Here is a 22,388-nt window from a genome sequence, read left to right as displayed (position 1 = left end):
GAGCGGAATGCTATTACGGATGATGGTTGCAATTTGAACAAACGTCAAAATGAAGTTTACTGTAACCTTGGCACAGAGTTTGTAAAAATATCGTGTAATATGCTTATTGAATTTACCGTAAAGTCCTCGACAATCTCACAAGGAAGATAGATCTATTTATGTTGCCCAAGGTGAGCTTGCTTCCGCAGAATTTTGTTATCATTATTTGTACACCATTAAAGCTCGGTTCGGAAAATTTATTGTTACACGCCGCGTAATGGCAAGCAAATAGTATCAGGTTACGCGGGACAATCTGTATATATGCACAATTGATTTTCGTTAGAATATTGTGTTGTGTAATAAGTCCGCTTTTTCTGCCAATTTCTTTTACGAAGTATATTTGATCAATGAGCTTTTGCCGTCTTTTTGCTAACTTATATTGGGTTGTTTCAAAAGTTTCGTTTTATAAGGAAATAATAGATGCACATTTTTGTTCTATATAAGTATAATCTATATAATAGAACAAAATACATAATTCAACGAAATAATATAAAACAATAAACGTTGTGCATCTATTACTTTCTTATAAAACGAAAGAACCTTTTGGGACAACTTAATATATTTCTTTGCTTTGTGAATTTCCATTTTGTGTTAAAAGAATTCAGATTCCGCGAAAATCTCTGTTTTAAAACCATTTAACCCTTAGAGTGCTATGGACGCATATATGCGTCTGACGAAAGCTGTCGGTGTGGACTAAGGACACATATATGCGTTTTCTGTAAGTGTTCGGCATGGACTAAGGACGCCTATATGCGAGAATTGCCTATTTGTCAATTTTTCCGAACACCTACGCAGAAATAATACTATTACATTTGTGCGAGATAAATATAAACGCATTCCTTATATATATCAATATATTTTATATCAAAAATCTACTGCTTCGAAGCAAAAATTTAGTGAATTTCATTTAGCGTTGATGACATTTTACGAAAATATTTCCAACGTAGAAGCATGTTAGGAAGAGGAAAGAGAAAGTCTGAAGATTTACCATTTCGTTTAATTGATAGGCATTTTCCATCAAAATGCCCTAATCGTGCCGGCACAACACAATTATCAAAAAGAAAATGTGTTGTTTGTGTGAAAAATAAGAGAAGGAGCGACACACGATACGAATGCAGAAAATGCGATGTCGGATTATTAATTTGAAAATTGTTTTGAAATTTTTCACACACAACTGAATTATTAACTTGTGTTATATTTACTAAATTTAATTTTCTAGTTTATTGTTTTCTAGTTTATTACCCAAATTCTTGCGCTTTGAATAGTTAATCAACAGAGTTCAGTCTAGCGAAAAAGTACTCCGTCCACGGCGATCGTCAGCGCTGGCCGCGCGCCGTCCGTACGGACCGCATAGGCCGCGAGTATTCAGCACTCTAAGGGCACTCCACTTTCAAATGCCACGTTCACTAATAGCAGCATCACCATACACGCTACAAATGTTCCTTTTCCAACTTCTTCCGCATCTTTTTGCTTTTCCTGCTATCAAGACTGAAAGAAGTGATTGAGACTGATTGAAGACACAGGCAAGAGCCGTATTCAGTCACTTTAATAACATTCAAACCTCTGCAAAAGAGTGTAATGTTATAACATTACACTCTTCGAGGAAGGCGATATGCAATTTGAACGATGTTGAAATAAAGTGTACTGTACTCCTAGTATTGGGTTAATTAAAACAGAGTATTCGTTTATGAGTATTATCGTCATTTGTAGTACACTCGACAGCATTAAATTACGGTTGAAAAGACTTTTTGTTACGTGTCCGGAAATTGCAGGAAATACGATACAACGCTGTACGCTCAGTATAGAAACAGAATCATAATGTAAGATATTTTATTTTAAGTGGATGAAGTTTATTCTTAGAAATTTAGGTTAGAAAATTGTAATAAACTCAAATAGTTAAAAGCATACACGGATATTAGCGTCGAGAGTATGAATATGTATCCGATTAGATGATAAAACAGATATTTATGACAGCAGCTTCAAGCGTTAAGCGATATAGTTTCTGTGGCGTGGTGGCAGCATCGCTGACTCCTTATCACCAGTGCGTTCAATGCATAAAGCGTAAAGTTCGTATCTCATGCATACATTCATAGAGGTAGTGGAAAGTGCTGTGGCAGGAGGACCGAGGCGAAAGTCATAACTTACGGTGCTCCATCGTTCGTGTCGTTCTCTCCTCTATCCTCTCTTTTTCGCCTGCGAAGTATCGAAATACCCGCGAAATCACCGAAGGGTGACTGAGGCACGTATGACGGCCAGCCGTGGCTTTTGATATGCCGTTGAAACGAGCACGAACCGCTCAAAATTCCATTTCCCCGAGAGAATTCATTCTCTCCCTTGAGTTCATTGAAAAATAGCCCACTTACCACGCTTCGCGGCCTCTTGTTACCATAAATCAATCGCGTCTTTCCGATTCTTCACTCCCCGTCTTTCGCCCTCTCCCATTCTTTGCATCTATTTCTCTTGCGATTTTTCTATTTTTCTAAGAGCTAATGTCTGCTAGAATACAAAATCGTGAATTTCAAAATATCCCTAGCGATTCATTCATATCCTAATTACGTATGATTTAAAAGAGCCTTCTTTACACGAACTAATAGAGAGACAAATCTGTTCGGATAATGGAATTTAACAAGGTATTAATATAGAATAATCACTTTTCCGATATGACATTTCATTTATTCAAATACGGATTGAGATTATTCGACAGATTTCTTAAATATTTATGGATCTCGTATCCTTTCGGCTGTCGAGTCACATAATTTTTTCAACATAAGTAACTAAAACGTACATTTACATTCTTTTTGTATGACAAGGCACCTCTACATTGCCACTTTCGTTTGCTGTCTCCAGTTTTGTGAAATCGTTCTTATTATATATGTCGGGTTTACATTAGAAGTAGGGTTAGGGGCGTGAAACGAATCTTCGTTTGGCTTACACGTTGTCGTTATGCAATAGAGAAGACATTGACTAGTGCAAATACGATTATTAGAGAACCGGACAAGTAACCGTGGTAGTTAGGTACTCGAGAAACTAATGACAATGATCCTAGGTTCAATAACGAATCCGCGGTCGACGGGATGATAGATGAACGTACTCACAAAATCTAAGTGGGATGCGTAATGTTCCCTGGTCGCAAGGGGTTATTCTTTTTCATCGATGAGATCGCGAGCGGGAATGACTTTCCCGTCCCGATGATGCCACAGAGGAAAACAATATTGGGGTGTGTCTAAGGACACGAGATCATCGGATTCGTCGAGAAAAGCCTTCGTTTAGAAAGTAAGGGAAATTGGCGTTGCTGCTAATTGGTCAATCTCCATACCGGTGGTTAGAAAGAGATGCTAGCCGCCCTCGAGGGAAAGTTGCTAGTGGGAGACGCCGCTCGTTGAAAAATAGGTCTCCCCTATTTTCCCGTATTTGGGACAAAGACTGTTTGTCTGTTTGAAGGACTTTAGTTAACTAAATCTTAAGATTTATAACAGGCCCTCGGGCTAGCTGAACATGTACTGCGGAGACGCATCGACATCTGGCAATCATCTTACTCGAAGAATAGTGTCTGCGTGTGGCGAGCTACGAGACAGAGACCGTTGGAATGTTTACTGTCGAGTGTTACAACTATTTCCTTTTCAAGGAGAGCTATAGAATTATTCCATGCCTTTGTTAGACAAAGCGTTCATCCCGTGACCGCGGCTACGTTTGGCGACTGGCTGTCGCCTCGAGCCCAAGCTCATTATCACAACTCTCGAACAATTACAATCGGATTGAATAACTACAATTGTTTAATTACAGCTATAGTAGACTCTAGGTTACAATGTTGCGGGGTTAACCAAAATTCCAAAGACTCCGGTGTTCTTTCATCTCCGACATATATATTAAGGTGTATTTAAGGTTTCTCTACTGTTGCCAGCATCTGTGCAATCTACGTGCTTTAGATAATTTTTAATATCATGTTTCTGCTTTTTGATGTGTATAACTCTGGCTTTACCAGCATCGTGTACTTTTGCTAATTCTGTTGTACTTGCATCGCTTTCCAGTTTTCTAATTACGTCGTATTTTGTTTCCATAGCTAGAACGCTATTAGTTTCATACTAAATTCTTATAATTGGAGTTCACTCGATCGAATAAAGGAAACAATACATTGTATGTACACTGTTACGCCAAAATTGCAGTAATAAAATATGTACTTATTTGAAATGGAAAAAGACATCCATTACTGGGAAACATTATATTCGGATCATAGAACCCGGATAAATACTTGCTGTATTTGTACTTAACAAGTTAATTCATTTCTCATTAGATAGACACTCTACGCTAGTTTGTATGTATACTTCTAATTAATTTATATACCCACGCGTTGTATTTTAATTTATCGGAATTCTTTAATTCTTTAACTTTATAAAAATTTACATAGGCAAAGTTTAAACATGTTACGAACTAAAATAGTCTCTCTAGGAAGTATAATCAAATTTCCGTGGCACTCTCGACCGGCAAAATCAATAATTTATGAGATATTTTAGAACTTTGTATCTCATTCTTTAAGTTGAAATATTTCGGGAATCTTTGACCGTTTTTTAATATTGTGCCTTGATACTTTTTGACGTAGAATGTTCAGAAGAATTGCTATATGTAAAATGTCAAATTATCTTCCCCTTGGAAACCTTTCTTTTTTATACGTGGGGAAATCCTCATGGACACCCGCCGCTACAGGGAAGTCGGACTTTAGTGTCGAACTTTACCGATTAAACCCCACGGTAGTTCGCCTGATGCTCAACAGGGATGCCCTGGGACCTCTTCCGAATTACTGCCGGAGCACTCCTCCGTCTTCTCTCATTCTGGGGGAGTCGTTCCTAGGTTAGTTTGGGCATTGGGAGGGACCGCCCCTCTCAACGCTATCCCCTGGGCCGTCGTGCAAGTCTGAGGAGATCCCAGATCCTCCTCACTGTGTCAGTCCCTATGACCACCTAGGGCGGCGTAGGGCCGCCCTTCGGAGCGGAATCCTACAAGGGTGGGATGTTCTCACCGTCTCCCGCTCTCTCCGATCCTTTACGAGCATTACTCCCTCGCAGTGGGAGCGGACTGCGAGCAACTTTTGTTGCCCCCTCAGCATTGCTTTCACAACTGACGAGGGGTCTGAACTCTCGCTAATCGCTAGTCGCAGAATACGACGGAGGGCCTCACACGCCGGACAAAACTCCAGCGTGTGCTGGGCCGTGTCCTCGCAGTCTCCGCAATGGTGACAGGTGTTCGTCGCCTCTCTTCCGATTTTCTGCAGATATTTCCCAAATACTCCGTGTCCTACGAGCACCTGCGTCATCCGGAAGGATAGCTGGAACCCTCCGCGGTCCCGCCAAACCACCTAATTTGGGAGGGCCGATCTAACGGCTCGGTGGCCACGGATCTGATCTTCGGCGAGTAGGTCGGAGCGCCACCGCTCCCACACCTCTTGTCTAGCTTTCCCCCCGAACGTCTCGGGCAAGTCTCCGCCTGCCCCCCCCCCTCCCCCCGGTTTTCATACACCCGTCGAAGCGCCAAGACCTGGAGCTCGAACGGAGGAGACACCGCCAGGACGCCGACGCATACGATATCGTCCGGTATTCCCTTACGATTCTGATGGCGGTCATCCCACGTAGCCTTCTTAGCAAAAAAGTCTTTTTTTTTATGTGGAGGAAATCTTTACAGGCACCTGACCTCACGTCCTGCAAGCAGGGAACAGGGCGGCCAAGGTAGTGCCGGATTCTTACCGGCTAAAACCTCCACGGGCGAGACGGTAGGCCAGTGCGAGTAATATCGTCGGCCTTGGTATGCTTACCAAGCACTCGCAGAAAGTACAACCGCAACATGCAAAGGAACCTGCTTGCTTGTTGTATATTACTTTTAAGGGAGATTTTGGTTTTCCATCCTTTGCAAATATATCCAGAGCGAGGTTTCGAACTCGCGGCGCATCATCTTCCGTTTGGGGCCTTAACGGGCTGCCCCGCCACCGTTTGCAACCTATTTAACTTTCACCTAAAACATTTTCACTAAAATCATTACACAGTAACCAAAGTGGTTCCAGTTACATGCTTCACTCTGTATATGAAAAATCATCATTACAAGTCTAATTGTAATAAAATTAGTAGTTAAATCGTAATAATTATAGAAATATAAATCAAATCTTAAAAAGTAATCTTATTTCTTCTTTCTTCTAATAAAACTTTTACTTTTTATAGTCGAATCCGATGGAACCACGAATTCTGGATATAAAAGTATTAACAATAATATACGTATGTATATTTATATGTATAATCCGTACAAAGCTGAATCCCGATCAAAGCTGAATCACCATCGCAGTATATGTTGTTGCTTACTTGCTTTTCAACCCAAGATTTGATAACGACAATTTTAAAATCACTGAATGAAGGTCTTATGACCATAAAACCACAGTGAAAATTTAATAATGCAGATTCACAAAGCGTTCTATTTGCTATCTAATTTTTTATCACTTTACAAGTATCGAATATAACATAACAAGGAATTCGAATATCACAGTAACCGCGAGTTTTAAATAGAGTAGAAGAGAAATACCTTCATGTTTAGAACTCGCTATTTTATTTTACGTCGCACCACTGCGTGGAAAGTAACGCAATTCGAAGAAGTATGTTTTGCGCAAGAAGCAAAAAGCGGCTTTTGAACGTAATTAAATGAAATATATGAACAAGATGAATAATGCTCATAAAACAGGCTCAAGTTCTCGCGTCTTTATTTCTTGACCCTGGAAAATCACTCTTCTAGTCAGCACATAACTAGTCATAGGGCATATTTGCATGATACAGTACAGTGCCACATAAACGAGAAAAAGTGACGTAATTAGCCCCTTTCGGCCAAATTGTGAAGACAAATAAATAATATTTCTATAATTTGTCGAGGAGTGTGTCTGCAACATTTTCATAGTGATAACACGAAAAACGCGTTTTTTGACGTCAGGTTTACCCGGTAAATCTTATGATTTACCAACCAATGTCGATATAAATCCAAAATGCTATGAAATCAATATCTCTTTCGTACTTTTAGTGAAATGAATTGGCAAATCTTAACGTTTTCTGCTAAGCTGCAGCCAATATCAGAAGTTTTATGTAGAGACACGAAATCGCATGTATTATTGCAATAAAACGAGTGTAAAGGTTCTCTAATACGGTTCTCTAATATGAGATCCTAGCTATCTTTGGTACAGAACTCTCGAATGTCCTGTAGCGAAGCTGTTTTGTCGCGTAATAATCCATTTACCAGTTGTTTGCTCCGTACATAGTCGTTTAAATCAATTAAGTGTCTTGGTAGAGTACATTGTGCAATGCGTTGTAGAAAATCTTCTTCAGAAGATTCAATAAAGTTACAAATAGTTTCAAGATGCTAAGTGAATAATCATTTTCATAAATACTGCCGTATTTTTTAATTATTAAATAATGAAGTCTTAAGCTTGAAGCTATTTAATAGCCATCATGTTATTGTTTTCGAATATAGGACACTCGAAAGTTTCCATTATGTGACAATTATAATATTATGATGTAATATTATATCCAATTTTGTTTGAACACGTTCACACCGGCGCTGCTATTTGTGTTTCTCGCCGTGACGTGGCGCTCGTATTCATGTTTATAATAAGTTTATATTATTGAATTATTTTTTAAATAAATCCTACTTTTTTTCAATTAATATACGTTAAATTTCCATGATTTAAATTTTCAACTATATAGCAATTTTTTCTAGTTACTAAACCAACTAAGCTTTTGGTGGTACGCATCGTCCGATGGAATACTCAAATGTGAGCCACCGGTGGTGCACGCCGGCGTGAGCGTGTTGTGTTAGCGGTTTTAAGCGGTTAGAGAACATGCTGTGGGTTATAGATTTTGTTATGCCCATAAATTCCCGAACGTTATGTAAGCTCATCAACACTAGCTGTCTTGATATGAATAGTAGATATTTTGGTTTGCTGAGATCGGATATACAGCAAATGCTCCTTGAATTGTTTATTTGTAATAGCCTTCGTCAATCACAGAAGGAACTGCGGGAAAGAGATGGTCCAAAACAAAAGATTATTTCAAAAAGTTCACTAAAAGAGGACGCGTAGAAAGAACACGACTGATGAATGTGAAGGAAAATTCTTTTCTGATTATGATTAAAGTGATTATGAAGAATATTATAATGCAGAATGCTTTATTTGCACAGGTTTCTACTCTTCAGATGCACGTAATAAAGCCCACCAAAATTGCAAAGTAGATTTTGTATGCCCAATGTGTGAAGAAGAAAGAAAAAAAACGAACAGACATACGGATTTCATATTAGGAAGCCACTTTTTTAATTTGTGCTTTTTTATCATCTTTACCATTTTTATTTCGTTATGAAGAAACTGAATATTTTCCAACTGTATTTTTCGGTAAGTTTCAAGAAAGGACATATTTTACTTTTAAAACGTGTAGTGATTTTTAATAAAGGTGTTCTCATTCGAGAGGTATTAATTTTTTAAAAATCTCATATTAGACAATTTTATTATACCACGTTACATTACACAAATATTATTTTTACCCATATGTGCGCAATATTAACGCGACATATGTATACTTACGTACGTGTTGCTTGCCGGCTCAAAAGAATCTACTCGAAGCCAATTTCACGCGTGAGCAAATTTAAAAAACAATGTATTGTTTTGGACTACGATCGTATAATTTCAGATTTTAGTACTGGCTAGGGATAATTGTCCGAATGCTAAATAGTGAAAGGGCAACATGAAAGATGAGAAGGTTGTCGTTCTGCGAGACAGACAGAGATGAATAAAGTCTCGTTGTCTCTGCCTGAGACATTCATAGCATGTCACACACGCGCAGAACAAGAAGCTTTTTGTCCTCCATGTTGATTTTCGACGACTCAATTTTCGAACGGTTTTCTCTATGCTTCGGTGTATATGTGTCAAGACCTGTTATCGTGGTTACTTTTCAATCTGCACTGTCTCGAACAGTAATTCATAGAATCTTTCCTTTATACTCATTTTATTTCAATATTAGTAGAACAGAGCAGCGATAACGTGTAAGTTGAAACAAAAGGACTTGTAATACGTGCATGCGTGTGCAAACTTGTTGCTCAAATAAAAACCTCGTTCATCGACTTGTCAGTCAACGTCAGAACAAATGAAAACGCGATAGTTACGTCTCTACATGAAACTTGTAATATTTACCGCGGGTCGTTGTCCGTGATAAATATTTAGATTTGCCGAATAATTTCGGTAAGGGCATAAAATAAATATTAATTTAAGTCAAATATTAAGACCAGCAATAATCTCCAGGCTGCCGTTACTACGTGTCGAAAACTAACCGTTATTTCCACTGATTCCATCTATCTGCCATGAAGTTTAGTATTTGCCATCGAGTCCCTTATTTTTCCCTTATTTTGAGGGTACATTCCGTACCTGCGAGTGACCTACAGTTTGGCGACGATCAGTTCTCATTTTGTTTACCAGTTTTTGTTACCAGTCGGGACAAGCATCCCGCTTACGTGAGTCCTCTATGTACACCGCAGGGAAGGTCGCCGAGAGTGTAAGGCGTTTAAGTACGGTTACACTCTCTCTACGTGGCCTTGCGTAGTAGCGCACCCACGATCCTGATGCCAAGGATGGGACCGTCGGGATAAGTTTCTGGGTACTTTGTACCTTGAGACCCCCGCTTACGTGAGTCCAGGTTAGCAGGTCGCCGGCCGATAGTGACGTGGCCGTACATCCACACGATAGTCCCACCAATGACTTAGGATGGTACCACGGGGGTCGAGTGTAAGCCCGGAGGGAGTAGCGACCCCTCTGCTCGACCAATTATGGGTTTGGACTCGTGGTGGCAGTGGTTGACGGCCAAGATGCTGGCAAGTGGGCCGATTTAAGGGGTATTGGCTCCTCCGAATGGCCTTCGGCGGGTGAGCAGCGTCCCACCTGCTCCGGAACCGTCCTGGAGAGACGGAAGGGCTTAGAAAGCGCCCCGTTCGACCTGAGACGAGCGACAGCCCCTGCCAGGCTTAGCTAATCCAGGTAGCAAGGTACTGGGTGCCTTGTGCGCTAGTTGGGCGTAACCCTAACCCCTATAGCCCTAGAGGTGCCCGGGTACTGTATAGCGCTAAATTTACGCTCAGGAAAGCACCCGTAACCAAAGATGAGAATACTTGACAAATCCGCTTGCCCCATGTTCTAGACACGCCAATCTCAAGTTTTCATCTCTTCGTCTTTTGCATTCAGCTCTCCACACAAGGCGCACAGCAGAACCACACCGTTCCGTGTACACTTAACATTCATCCGCATATTCAGTTTTTGAAGGTGTTTTTTATGAAATGTATAACTATGTTTAAACTTCGAAATCCTGTGTTAGATTTTATCTAAATATACTTCCATCGTAATCGAAGTAAGGAATCGGGTATTTATACATACAGTTAAAAAAGAATTGTTTAAAGTGACATAAATCTTGAATATTTCATATTAATATTATAATATTCTTGAAACTGTTGTTTGGGAATTGACTGAAAAGAGTGATGACATACATGTGTTGTCGTCGGTCATTGCGGCTAGATATTGTATATACATATGCTATGTCATCTGTCTCGTATGTGTTAAATTTGAGACATTGAAATATCTGGTAAACTAATGGTTTTTCGGTATAAATATATTAATACCTTTTTGTAAAGAATGTCCAACTGGATCAACTACTGTTGAAAATACATATACGATACCATTTGAAAAACCTAATGTCACCTTAATATCTCAAAAAATATAAGGAATTAAAAAACCAACTTTTAGTCGTCTGATGATCAAGTTTCTCAAATACATTCGAATCTAACGAGTTACTTTAGGTGATCACTCTTATTGACTCAAAAATTTACAATTTTATTAACAAATATTTTCGCCTACGCCTTGACTATAAAGGATCTATTATTTTTTTTATAATTATGTAATATCGTGATATAATGTGTTTACAAAGAGTGGACAATAGAGATGTTAATCAGACAGAAAAAGACGATTGTTGTTCAACCTGAACTATTCACGCCAAACGCACAGAAAACAGCGCAATCCACACTCTCTCGGCAACGCCACTCGCAACCTCTGTCTCCGCTCGACTCGCACTCTGCTTTTCGACTAACGCTCTGGCCGTTGCCGCATTCCGTTGTCTTTTTCCTAGGCCCACCGCACACGTGTTCTGCAGGCGCTCGTGGCCAGGGTCACGTAGGTCTTTTCCACGAAACTATGCACTTGAAAAGACTGATGACACATTGATGGGCCCGACGGCGCCTCGGCTCTCGCGACATTGTTCATAGTTCGCCCGATATTTCTTAGGCCTTTCGTCCACGATACTACAATTATTTTACTTTTATTATTGTTTACTATCATTATTAAAAATAATGGTAATATCCAAGTCCACCAAACAGTCTTTATGTACATAGATGAAGAATGTCTAATACGTACTTATACGTAGGTTAAACTTACTTCAAATATGGAAATATTATTTTTACTCATTTTAAAGCACACGTTTGTTTTATAAACTAGGATACTGTATGTACTGTGTTTCCTCTCGTCATTCTGCAATCCCACAAATTTCCATTAAATTTGTAAAAAAGTTGTAAAAAGTTTTCATCATAGATATACATAGTTTACATAAATATTTGTTTCGAGAAACAAACGATCTGGGTCGATCAAAGGAGGATGGTAGGAAATAGTAGTACACTGTCATGTAAAGAAAAAAACACAATGTAACAACTCTTCGTTATGTGTAAAATATTATATTTTGCTTTACTAGGTAGGTCACACTACAATTACAAACATATTTCTTCGAATAGATGCACCGCTATTTGTTATCATAGTTTACTGCTTTCTAGAAATGTTCAAAAATATTTGTGTCAATTATTTTTGTCGTACAATATAAACATCAACTTTTATCTATAAAATGGCATTTGAATTTTTAAGTTTCATCCCATTTGTTACAAAGTTACGATCGTTTGAATTTAAGGATTATCAAATTTTTGCTTTGATCACTTCATACTTCAACTGTCTTTTTTACAACTTCCCCATCATATTACCGATAAAAGATTGTGCTTTAACAATTTGTTGGAACCTGTAGCATGATGTCCTATAAATATTTTTGGTGCCTGAGTTACACAAAAATTGATCATTCCCTACCACCCTCCTTTATTACTGCAACCATTAAGAAAGAAAAAAAACTGTCAAAACCACCATTGATTCTGATTGACGATAACTTCTTTCACAGGAACGAATTAAGAATATAATGGACTGATTCGAATTAATCATTGAAAATTGAGGGTAGCGTGGACTGATTAAGATTTGGCATTGAATAATGGAGTAGCTCTTGAAACTTTGGAAGGTAACATCAGTCAACAACCCATTACTTCAACTATTCATTTATTCGCTTGTCAATCTTTTGAATCTTTTGAAAAAAGTCTCGTTATAAAGGTCTATATGCATCATTATCTCTTAATTGCATTTTACGCTTGATTGCTCATACACGAGTGCTCGTTGCAGCTCCAAATTTTACTGTACTTTTCAGTAACGTCGATAGTACGAAACGTTGCTGTTCCTTTAATCGGTGATTACTAATTTAATTTTGATTTCGCATTTTAAGCCTAGCAGTACATGATTTTTATTTTCTACCATGTAGGAAATATGCATTGTATGTATGTTGGTATTACATATTAAAAATTTATGTGCAGAATTCTGGCAATATCCGTTTTTTAAAATGAACGTAATACATACAAATTATTATTTCTCGCCGATTTTTAATACATTTAAAATTGGAAAGCTTTTTAAAATCAAACTGATGTGGTAAAACTTATCGATTTGTTCAGTTTAACCAGACATTGGATTTTAGAATTATTTGTACTAAAACTGATAACGAATTTAATTTAAATTGATCGAGTAGTATAATTTTCTGAAATTTATATTACTTTGAGTTGTACTATTTCATGTAAGGTAATATGGTGAGTTATGTTCGTGTGGTATCTCGAAAAGATAGTTTTTATGTTATCTACTTATAGAGGGTATTAATATAAAATAATTTATTACAATATTTTCTTGATTTACTACTTTTGCAGCAAAAGAATGCCTTCTTATAAGAATATAGTATAAAATAAAGTTATTAAATAATTAATATATATAAAATTACAGCGAAAAATTAAAAAATTATTTTATTCAAAATAATAGTTCTTTTATGCATTATTTAGGAAAAGGTCATGAATAAAAATTAATTTTTATTTAAATAGCAATGAGTTATCAATAAATTTTGTCAAAGAAATTTTTCAAAAAATAAAGTGTTTAAAAGATATTAATTTTTAAGCGAGCTTATTATAAATAACCAATATGAATGACTGAATAAAATTTCTTTTGCCTACCAGTAATCATTACCCATGACTAGAATTTTATTTTGATTACCGGCAATGAAATTGGTTATTCGGTTATCGATGGCGACAATTTTTTCTGGTTATGCTCGACTATCATCGGTTGTTACTGATATTAGTGATAACTAATACTCTTAATTACACTTAACCCCTTAACCTATGATTTACGTTCGAGAATTTTGGGTCGAAAACGTAAACAAGATCATCGTACAACGGGCTATGCCCGTAACTTTTACGTTTGGCCCGATCATCGTACTACGGGCTATACCCGTAGTTGTAGGTTAAGGGGTTAATATAAAAATACTTCATAATACATGTTATTACCAAGTAAAAAAACGGCAGTCTCACTAAAAATTTCCATGGAACTTATTTGCACAGATAAAACACCTCCTTGCCGTTGATGTATTTATTTAATAATATAAGCTAATTAGTTTCTGAACAATTAATAATTAATAAAAATAAATAATTTATTCGCTTATATTCGATCAAACCCCAAGCAGTTGTAGTATCATTTCGCTGTCTCTATAAACGGTTCCACCTTGAGTCATATGTTTCCGTGTCTAATCAGTAATCGATTTGGATGTGAGTGTCTCTGAAACCGAACCAGGATGGCCCTCGAATCTTTCAAGGTCGCTTTCTCATCTTTCACTCTTTTTTTCTTAAGTCATTTCGTTATAAATTTTCCTGGTTGAACGATTGCTGTTCCTCTAACTCGCTGATCGATCCAATTCACGAATCACTCTAATAGGAAATCTTTTCCTATTAGAGATATCTGTTATAAAGTTCCTATTTCCTTTCCTTCCTGCTGTCATTGCCCCGTTGTTTTCCTCTCCTCGTTTGTATCTAATTTCCGTCTTGTAAAAACCAATCATGTTCACTCCTTTCGGGGTGGAACCTATGTTCATTATAATTTTACTAGTATAGTGACTTTATTTCTTTAGTAGATAGATTTATGTGATTGAAACAATAAATTATGGCTATTTAATCAGAGCTATATCTTAATGTAGCAATGTAATACAAGTAAAACAACTAAATTTGTACAACTACTCAATTTCTGAGTGACAATTCACGACTCACAACAATCGACAACTCGCAACTAACTGCATTATACAATAGTACTCCTAGCGAGTTTTTTCTTATGATTTTTCCACGATACTACTGTGGGAAAGTATAGTGCTAGTAGGTTTGGTAATGGTATGATTTGTTTCAATATCGTTCACGTCAACACAAAATCAAGTATGATGCTCCGACAGTCTATATCCACGCAGTCACTATTCGTCACTCACTACTCTCGACACAACGGTTCCAACGCTCTTTTTCACCCTGACCGTCCTTGACAACGCTGACAACACTTACTCCTCAACTGCCTAACAGCTACCTCTTATACTATGGCTCCGGTATACTCGGCACGCCCATGTTCCACAGACGTGGATGACCCATGATCAAGTAGACCTTCTGAATTATCCAGGGTTTTCCCCGATACTGTACTACACTAACGTAATCGCTTTTCGAGATTATTGTAATTATATATTCTTCTCCGAGTAATGCTCGTTTCGTACATCTTAGGCATATCCTCGATATGATCTGCTTTGTCTTCTTTATTCATTTCTTTGTCTAATACTTTTTCTTTAACCCTGCCTGTATCTCCTGTATTTTTTAATTACTTTCTCTAATCATCTTTACCTCTGCCTTTATCGGTTAGCTTTTTTTTACTATTGATTATTGCGTATTTTCCGTGACTCAGCCGATGGAGCTTCTTCGATTCTTCATGGCGTCGCTTCGTTTTTCCTTGTTTCTCCTTAGTGTCTCGTCCGGATATTTTTTCCTCCTCATGTGTGAACGACTCATTTAACTTGTCATCGTGAACAATTGTACTGAATGGTAAAGGCAAAATCAGAATATAAAATTGCAGGATGGACAATAGTATTTTTGCAAGAATTGTCCTTGAAAAAATTCCTCCAGTAACAAATGTAGGAAAGACGAAACGGTATCTACTGTATAGTATTGTAGTATCGTAAATATAGTAATAATAATTAGTTTATTAATAATAAATGGATTGAACAGAAAACAATGGTTATTTAACATGAAGTAATCGTAACAACGTATTATAATTAATTAACAACTCTCGTCAACTCAGATTCAACTCTCCTTCAACAACGCTAACGACACTATCTTGACAACGCAATTCGCACTCTCCGGCTTCTCAACTCATACTGCCGTTAATTCGTTTATGTCTCTTAGCAACCCTTTGTCTTTTGTCCGATATCTTTTGTTTAAGTCCCATCATGCACACGCTCAGCAACCGCTCGTTTACAATTCGCACGACACCCTCCCCCCTAGGCCCCTCGTCGACGATACTACAATATGTATAAATAAATATTTGATGACTTTCTATATAGGGTGCTATTTTGAGTAATGTCATTTAGATATCTCTTGAATTTATGAAGAGGCAAAGAATATAATATTTTATTCGTAATTTGTTGGTAATTTTTATCGTAGGATCATGCAAGACAATTTTGTTCCCAGAGTCACAATTTTTATAAGTTTACAAAGCTATGGCTGCTTTTTTACATACATTTATATATCATTTTCTATCGCGCCGAAAAAATACGATAAAATTCGTTCAGATATATGTACACGTACAATAAATCATAACATACGATAACTCACTCACTCATATGGCAAATCCATTTAACTACCCTCATTGCAGCTTTTTTACAATGACAATTTAATTTACCGCTTGTTATTTAAAAAAGTATGTGTATAAAATGAACAAAGTAAATGTTTCTTATCAACTATAATATTCGATTTAACACATTTAAAAACACAATCAATTCTTTCGCAATATTATAAACAAATATATACGGAAATATAATATCTGGGACATGTTACATCATAAGGTACGATGCACCACTAAGGTGCGGATGTTATTTTATATTACGACGCACCACTATAGTGGCTCACTGTAATGACATATTAACTCACCGTTTGAACTAAATGATCTTTTTAATTTGTCTTGCTTCACGTTTCTTTTGCCCTCACAACGTTTTATAACAGTATTAACAATATACAGATAGAATATATAGCCTTTGTTTTTGATACGCCAGTGTCAGGTACCAATTGTTGCTTTTCGTTAAAATAAGTATACCATTATTAGATGCTCTTTTTAACATGCGAACCCGTATCCTTACAATTTTTTAGAATCTCCAACATCAAAATGTCGCTTTAAAATATAAAACGAAGAGTAATTTGAAAAACAATTGTGACATGGGTCTATGTGTCGTACCGTGTTTTAAAATATATCACACTCAATTGTATTATTAATTGTTAAAGTGAATTATTAAAGTTAAAGTATATGTGTCATATCTTTAAGAAAAATTATAATTTAATTATCAAAAACTTCGTTGCAATATGCTTGTGTAGGGAACAGCATTATCCATCACACGTTACAGTGCTGTATCGTTTACGCGTAATTCGCGTCAAACTCTGCCGTACAGAGAAACAGCTCCGCATAAAATTCAACCTGAGGTTTAACCTGAGAGGTTAATTTAGTCACTGTATATTGATAGGCTTTCATTGGAACTGTTTATGGTGCAATTATACGCCACAGATATTGGAGCTACCAAGTCTTCCTTGATTTGCCATTGTGACAAGTACGTCCGATTTCTTTTTAGCCTTCTTGATTCTGTTCTATAGTAATCGTTTAGCATGTTACTTGAATGGGCGTCTATCTACTACTTATATTATGCTTGTATACTTTTGTTCCATCATTCTCTTATCTCTTTCGTCTTATCTAATCTATTTTTATTTAAGTCCGCACGAAAATCTCTTACTTTTTACGTTCTAGTTACATTTGGCGCTGAGTGCAAACGAGCAAGTTTCCACTGGGTATGGAGTCTGATAATGTTGTACCACTTGGCCATTTTGTAATTTTGTGTAATAAAAATATAGCCACACAGTTAAAAAGTTTCATGCTATACCAAATGCGTGTAGGCGGAAGGAAAAATTAGATTTGCCCTAATTTTGTAGGCTTCCAAATTCTTTCTCGTTTTGTGTAATTTATTGGGAACGGTACATCGATACACTGATGGATTAGCAGTGGTCATCTGTAGTGCAAACATGTTCATTTACATTCACTGGGTCTTTGCCGCAGCCAATCTCGACAGACATAGACACATTTAGCTATAGTCTTTGAAGCTGAAGATCATCTCAAAGTGACGTTATTATACATATCTGGACGTATTTTATAATCAGCTACACGATGCCAATAGAAAAGATGAAAAGAATGTAATCTGTTGCGTGCAGAGAAACGTTGATAACCTGCTAAACTGTGCAAAAGCAATCTTTTTTCTTTTATTTGGAAGAATTTTACAATCAATTCTCATTGAGAATTATAAGTAAATTATTCTGGCGTGGTACTATAACATGTATAATAAGTGATTATCGCATGTTTGATTCTGGCTGAATCTAATGTTTAAATCTAAAAAGCAATCTTGGTAAAGAATTATATCGCATATTTGTCCCACGATATCCTTCAAATTATGTATAATGTATTTTTTTACGTATTTTTCGATGAAACGCTGAATCGATTTGTTTTATTCTCATAGCTCCTGACAATATCATTTACATATACCACTTCGTTATACAGGGTGATCGACAACAATTGTAAAAAGATTTAAGGGATGATTCTTGAAACCAAAGTAAGATGAAAATAACTTGTACAAATCATAGAAAAGAAGATTATGACGTTTAAAGACGTAAACCATCCTATGCGTCTTTTAAGAGAAATCGTAGATTAAACATTATACCTGCCTAGTCATTAAACTCCATAACTCAGCGTCATGGAATTTTCGAGTAGAGAGGATCAAAGTTTCCTCTGATTCTTTGCCTCCATAAATAATTACTAAATAGTAGCACATACGAACAATGTTTATACAAATTTCACACACGCATCGCGATTGTCTCGTCCGTAGCACAATCACCGCGAGTGTCCATACTGTTCACAGGAAAATCAATCGTTTTATATTACAATACATGCTGAACATGGCCTCTGTTTTCTTGCAAACAAAGTATACAATAAGCACGATACTACAATACGCAGTGTATAGACTACACATTACACACTACACATTACACACTCAAATCACTCGCGTTGGAACTAGATAAAAAAGATCTAAAAAATAACGAGGAATAGAAAAATAGGGGAAATAAAAAAGTGCAAAGCTAAAAATGAAAAAGCCCAAAGAAATCTACAGCGGAATAAGTTAAACTTATACTAAATCTGCAACTAACTCCAACTTTATGTTTATACAGTTCTCCTAACGTTTTCCTTTAATTCTCGAAAAGATTCTATCCCTCCAGGATTGTTCTAACCTTTTGCTAAATTTCTAAAATCGCTAAAACATGTTACGCAACAGGGTGGTAGTGGAGAGTTCAGTCGGAAAGAAACATTTACGATGTTCTTCGCCAACGCTTTTGTTCTCTTTGCAAAACGAAATTAACCAGAAGCAGTTACGATAACTGAGGTGTTTCTTTTAGAAACACGGTTGGGTTTACCTATTGAGAAAACGAACAGGCTGCTCACCAGATGTGTTTAAAGATGGTTAGAATTACATGAAACTTTTTATATTGCAATTTATAGCCGGCTAGAAGCTGATCCATCTTTGTTTGAATCCTCTTTTTTTTTCTTTTTTTATTTTTTTACCGGAAATCCCCGAAAAATCGTGGCAACAGCCATAGCATACGCTCTGTGAAATCTCAACTTCTGCAATCGCTTTGCTGTTAAGCTACATCACAAATAAAGAAATACAGTAGCTGTTTGAATTGAGACCCTGCTGATACGTCGCAGGTTGCTAGATGCAGCAAGGGGATTGCTGCGGTGATCCAGTGGAGAATCTATAGAACGACGATTTCTTGTTTTCAGCCAAATGCCTTCGTTTTATCGCGTGCGATAAAGAACGCACAGGGACAGAGTTTGCATCTCCAAAAGGGACCAAATTCTGCAAAAGATGATACCTACAGCAAAATACTGACTATGCTAGCCAGGCACACTGATCCAGAAACAACAGTCACATTACTACAAGAGCATATCGGAAAAATGGTTGCAAGATAAACAAATGAAAGCAACCCCCAGTAAATGCAACCATACTATATTTACACTACGAAAACGGAAATCACCAAATATCCTATTGAATGGCACGCACAAACAAAGCAAATTAACTACCTAGGGCTCCGCTTAGACCCACAACGTACGTGGAAGCAACATATTAAAACAATTATAGATGAAATACGGAAAAAAGATGTACTGGCTAACTAGTCGGAATTCTAAACTCAGCGTAGAAAATAAATTAAAAATTTACAAAACGATAATAAAACCAATTTGTACGTGCAGAATACCAGTGTGGAGGGCAGCAGCAATAAGCCACATAAATAAAAATACAAAGATATTCAGAACGATAGTTAACACCCCATGGTATGTCAGAGACGAGGATTTACGCAATGACTTAAAAATATCAATAGTCAAGGAAGAAATCGGTGGATCCGCAAAAAAATGCAAAGAAAGAAGGCTGCTGAAACGAACAAAGAAGAAAACATGCCACCGATCTCGCTGAAGAAATAAAATAGACAAACTGGACATTATTTAGTAGTAAAACTGGAAAAATTTACCAAATATCCAGCTGGACAGATTGTAAAGCGCAAATTGAGAGTAAAAAAAAAAAGAGATGATACCTGAAATTTTCTTGCGCGTACTTATAAAAATCACAAATCCTATATGTTTACCACTCGAAATTTCTTGCACGGTCTGTGCAAATAATCTCCAAATTTGTGGAAAACAGATTTTTTTTGCATATGACAACGATCCTAGTAATCGGGTCGTAAAAATTTTAGAATGAGAATTGTAGACATTAAAAATATCTATTAAACGAGACGTCACACGTTAAGATTGATTGATTCGTTGAGCCATAAGGGAAGAAGGATTTTATTTTAGCCATGTGCTCCTTCTCTATCTTTCCAGTCTGTATAACAGACCACAATAGGTACATCTATATACAAACATATTTGATAAATCTTTCATTAATATATTTAACTAAAATGTTTTTCACAAATGCTAAATATTTTCTTCTTATAAGAAACAAATTGCATACGATTTTTAAGTTGTTAGGCATTTTTAGTCAAAAGTAATACTGGTAGCTTACCTTTGTTTTATTGATACTCTTTTACAGGTATCGCATTTCATTCTTATTTACTCACATTATAAGAAAAGGTCTATAATAATCTTGTATCTATAACAAAGTTCCATTTCGCTGTTCTGCTGTTCAAGTATGCGACATATAAAATATATACATTTTTCTATACGACAAAATAAATAAAACAAAAACAAATCGAGTTTTGTCTACTTTCAGATCATCAAGTAGTGTGCCAAACTGTCATCGCAAAAGTGGTTAATTCTCATGGCAGCACGGAAACTCGCAGCCCTCTTCACCGCAGTTCTGCATCTTTGCTTATGTGAGTGAGTTTTATTTTCTTCGAATAACTGATTGCTGATTTTTCTACAGTATATTCAAAATCACACACTGCCAGCTCGTACCTGTAAATCTCAAATCGCATTTGCAATTTAACAGAAAGCACTGATCGTTTGAAAATAAACTCCACGCAGACGTACGAAAGAAACGAGAATAGCTGTATGAAATAAATTAAAATTTCGCGTTACACAATTGCATCGATTACTGTCGGATTAATTTTCAGGAGAAAACGACAGATGTACCGGGTAGTGTATGGAAATATATATGCATATCTTATAAAAGAAGTCCAAGTTTAATTTTATTACTCGAATGACATCTAGAAAGAAATTACAATAATTAAAAAGAATAGTGATTAGAATTCAATTTCATCGTTCAAAATAAATATATTTTTACCACATAAAATGATCAAAATAAATATATTTTTACCACTACAGCACATAATTAGACTTTTAAAGCAGTCAATACGTTTAGTGCCACTATTGGATAGTAGAATAATTACGGGAGAGGTAGCCTCAAAAGTTGAATAATAAATACTATTTGTAAATATTGCAATAGAAAATTTGTATAAGGATAGGTACCGTTAGTCGAACATTTTATGCATTTTTATTGAAATCAGCTTAAGTTTTAATGTATACTAATGGCGTCAGAAGAGAGCTCCGCCCGACAGTCGTTAAGCAATTTATTCTGACCTTGAATAATAGACGATCCGTGCCGTCTATGCCCGAAGGACCACCTAATTACGACGTATTGGGAACGTTATACTAATTGTGTCTCCAAGATGAGATTGGCTGAACTTTACAACGTGGTGAAATTTACCAAACCGACTGAAGTTTGCTCCTTTTGCTTTTAATCTGACTGGTGGCTTTTTGGCTTCTGACTTCGACTCGAAGAATCAAAATTGTTACGCTGGTCACATTCCCCCACCCAGGAGTCATCCTCCTGATCTAAAATCTTCAAAATTGCTAATTAGCTCAGCATCTCCGCGAGAGTTCCCGGTTCTCTCCCAGGAATCCGTTCTTCTGCAATAAAGGTGAAGTGATCCTCTCCAAGTCTCAGCAATTGATGCCAGTATTTGACATCAGCGCTTGACGCCAATCGAGACCTTTGCGAATACTTAAAGCCAATTCATCGGCAAGTTAGACCAACCCGGAAGCATCTGCTTCCATTTATTCTATTTATACGGAACTGTTTCTCCGTTTGAAAAATCCATTCTGTACAAATATATGCAACCATTTCCATCAAAGTCAGGTTCAACACCCATTTAGCTGAGATTAGCACAGGATTGCCTCGTGAGCAATTTTTCGAAAGGCTCCATCAGGGGCTGTTCTCTCCCCTCTCCTAGCAAAGAGTGGGGATACGACAAGAGGCGACACTGTTATCCCTAATTGGTTGTTACAATGACTACAGACAAGCGGGATATTTGAA

The 22,388-nt window shown here is 36.8% G+C and overlaps 1 protein-coding gene and 1 long non-coding RNA gene across 2 annotated transcripts in view; one reads left to right on the top strand and one right to left on the bottom strand.

The window, feature by feature from the left end:
* LOC117239311 (lachesin) overlaps positions 1–22,388 on the top strand; it is a 274,618-nt gene that overhangs the window by 134,504 nt on the left and 117,726 nt on the right. Inside the window, exon 2 of the mRNA XM_033504802.1 lies at positions 20,844–20,946. Coding sequence (XP_033360693.1) covers positions 20,892–20,946 — 55 coding nt within the window. The 5' untranslated portion in view covers positions 20,844–20,891. The remainder of the gene's footprint in view (positions 1–20,843; positions 20,947–22,388) is intronic.
* Positions 1,197–21,042, bottom strand: LOC117239312. The gene is made up of 3 exons (XR_004494416.1): positions 21,029–21,042; positions 6,025–6,032; positions 1,197–1,288 (listed from the first exon to the last, which is right to left on the bottom strand). It is a non-coding gene; the product is annotated as an uncharacterized LOC117239312 (long non-coding RNA).

This window comes from Bombus vosnesenskii, unplaced genomic scaffold (genome assembly GCF_011952255.1).
Source record: "Bombus vosnesenskii isolate JDL3184/JDL3185 unplaced genomic scaffold, Bvos_JDL3184-5_v1.1 scf7180000013918, whole genome shotgun sequence".
In the NCBI taxonomy this organism is placed as follows: Eukaryota; Metazoa; Arthropoda; class Insecta; order Hymenoptera; family Apidae; genus Bombus; species Bombus vosnesenskii.
The sequence above is the reverse complement of the archived record's forward strand: the minus strand, read 5'-3'. Positions and strand labels throughout refer to the sequence as shown.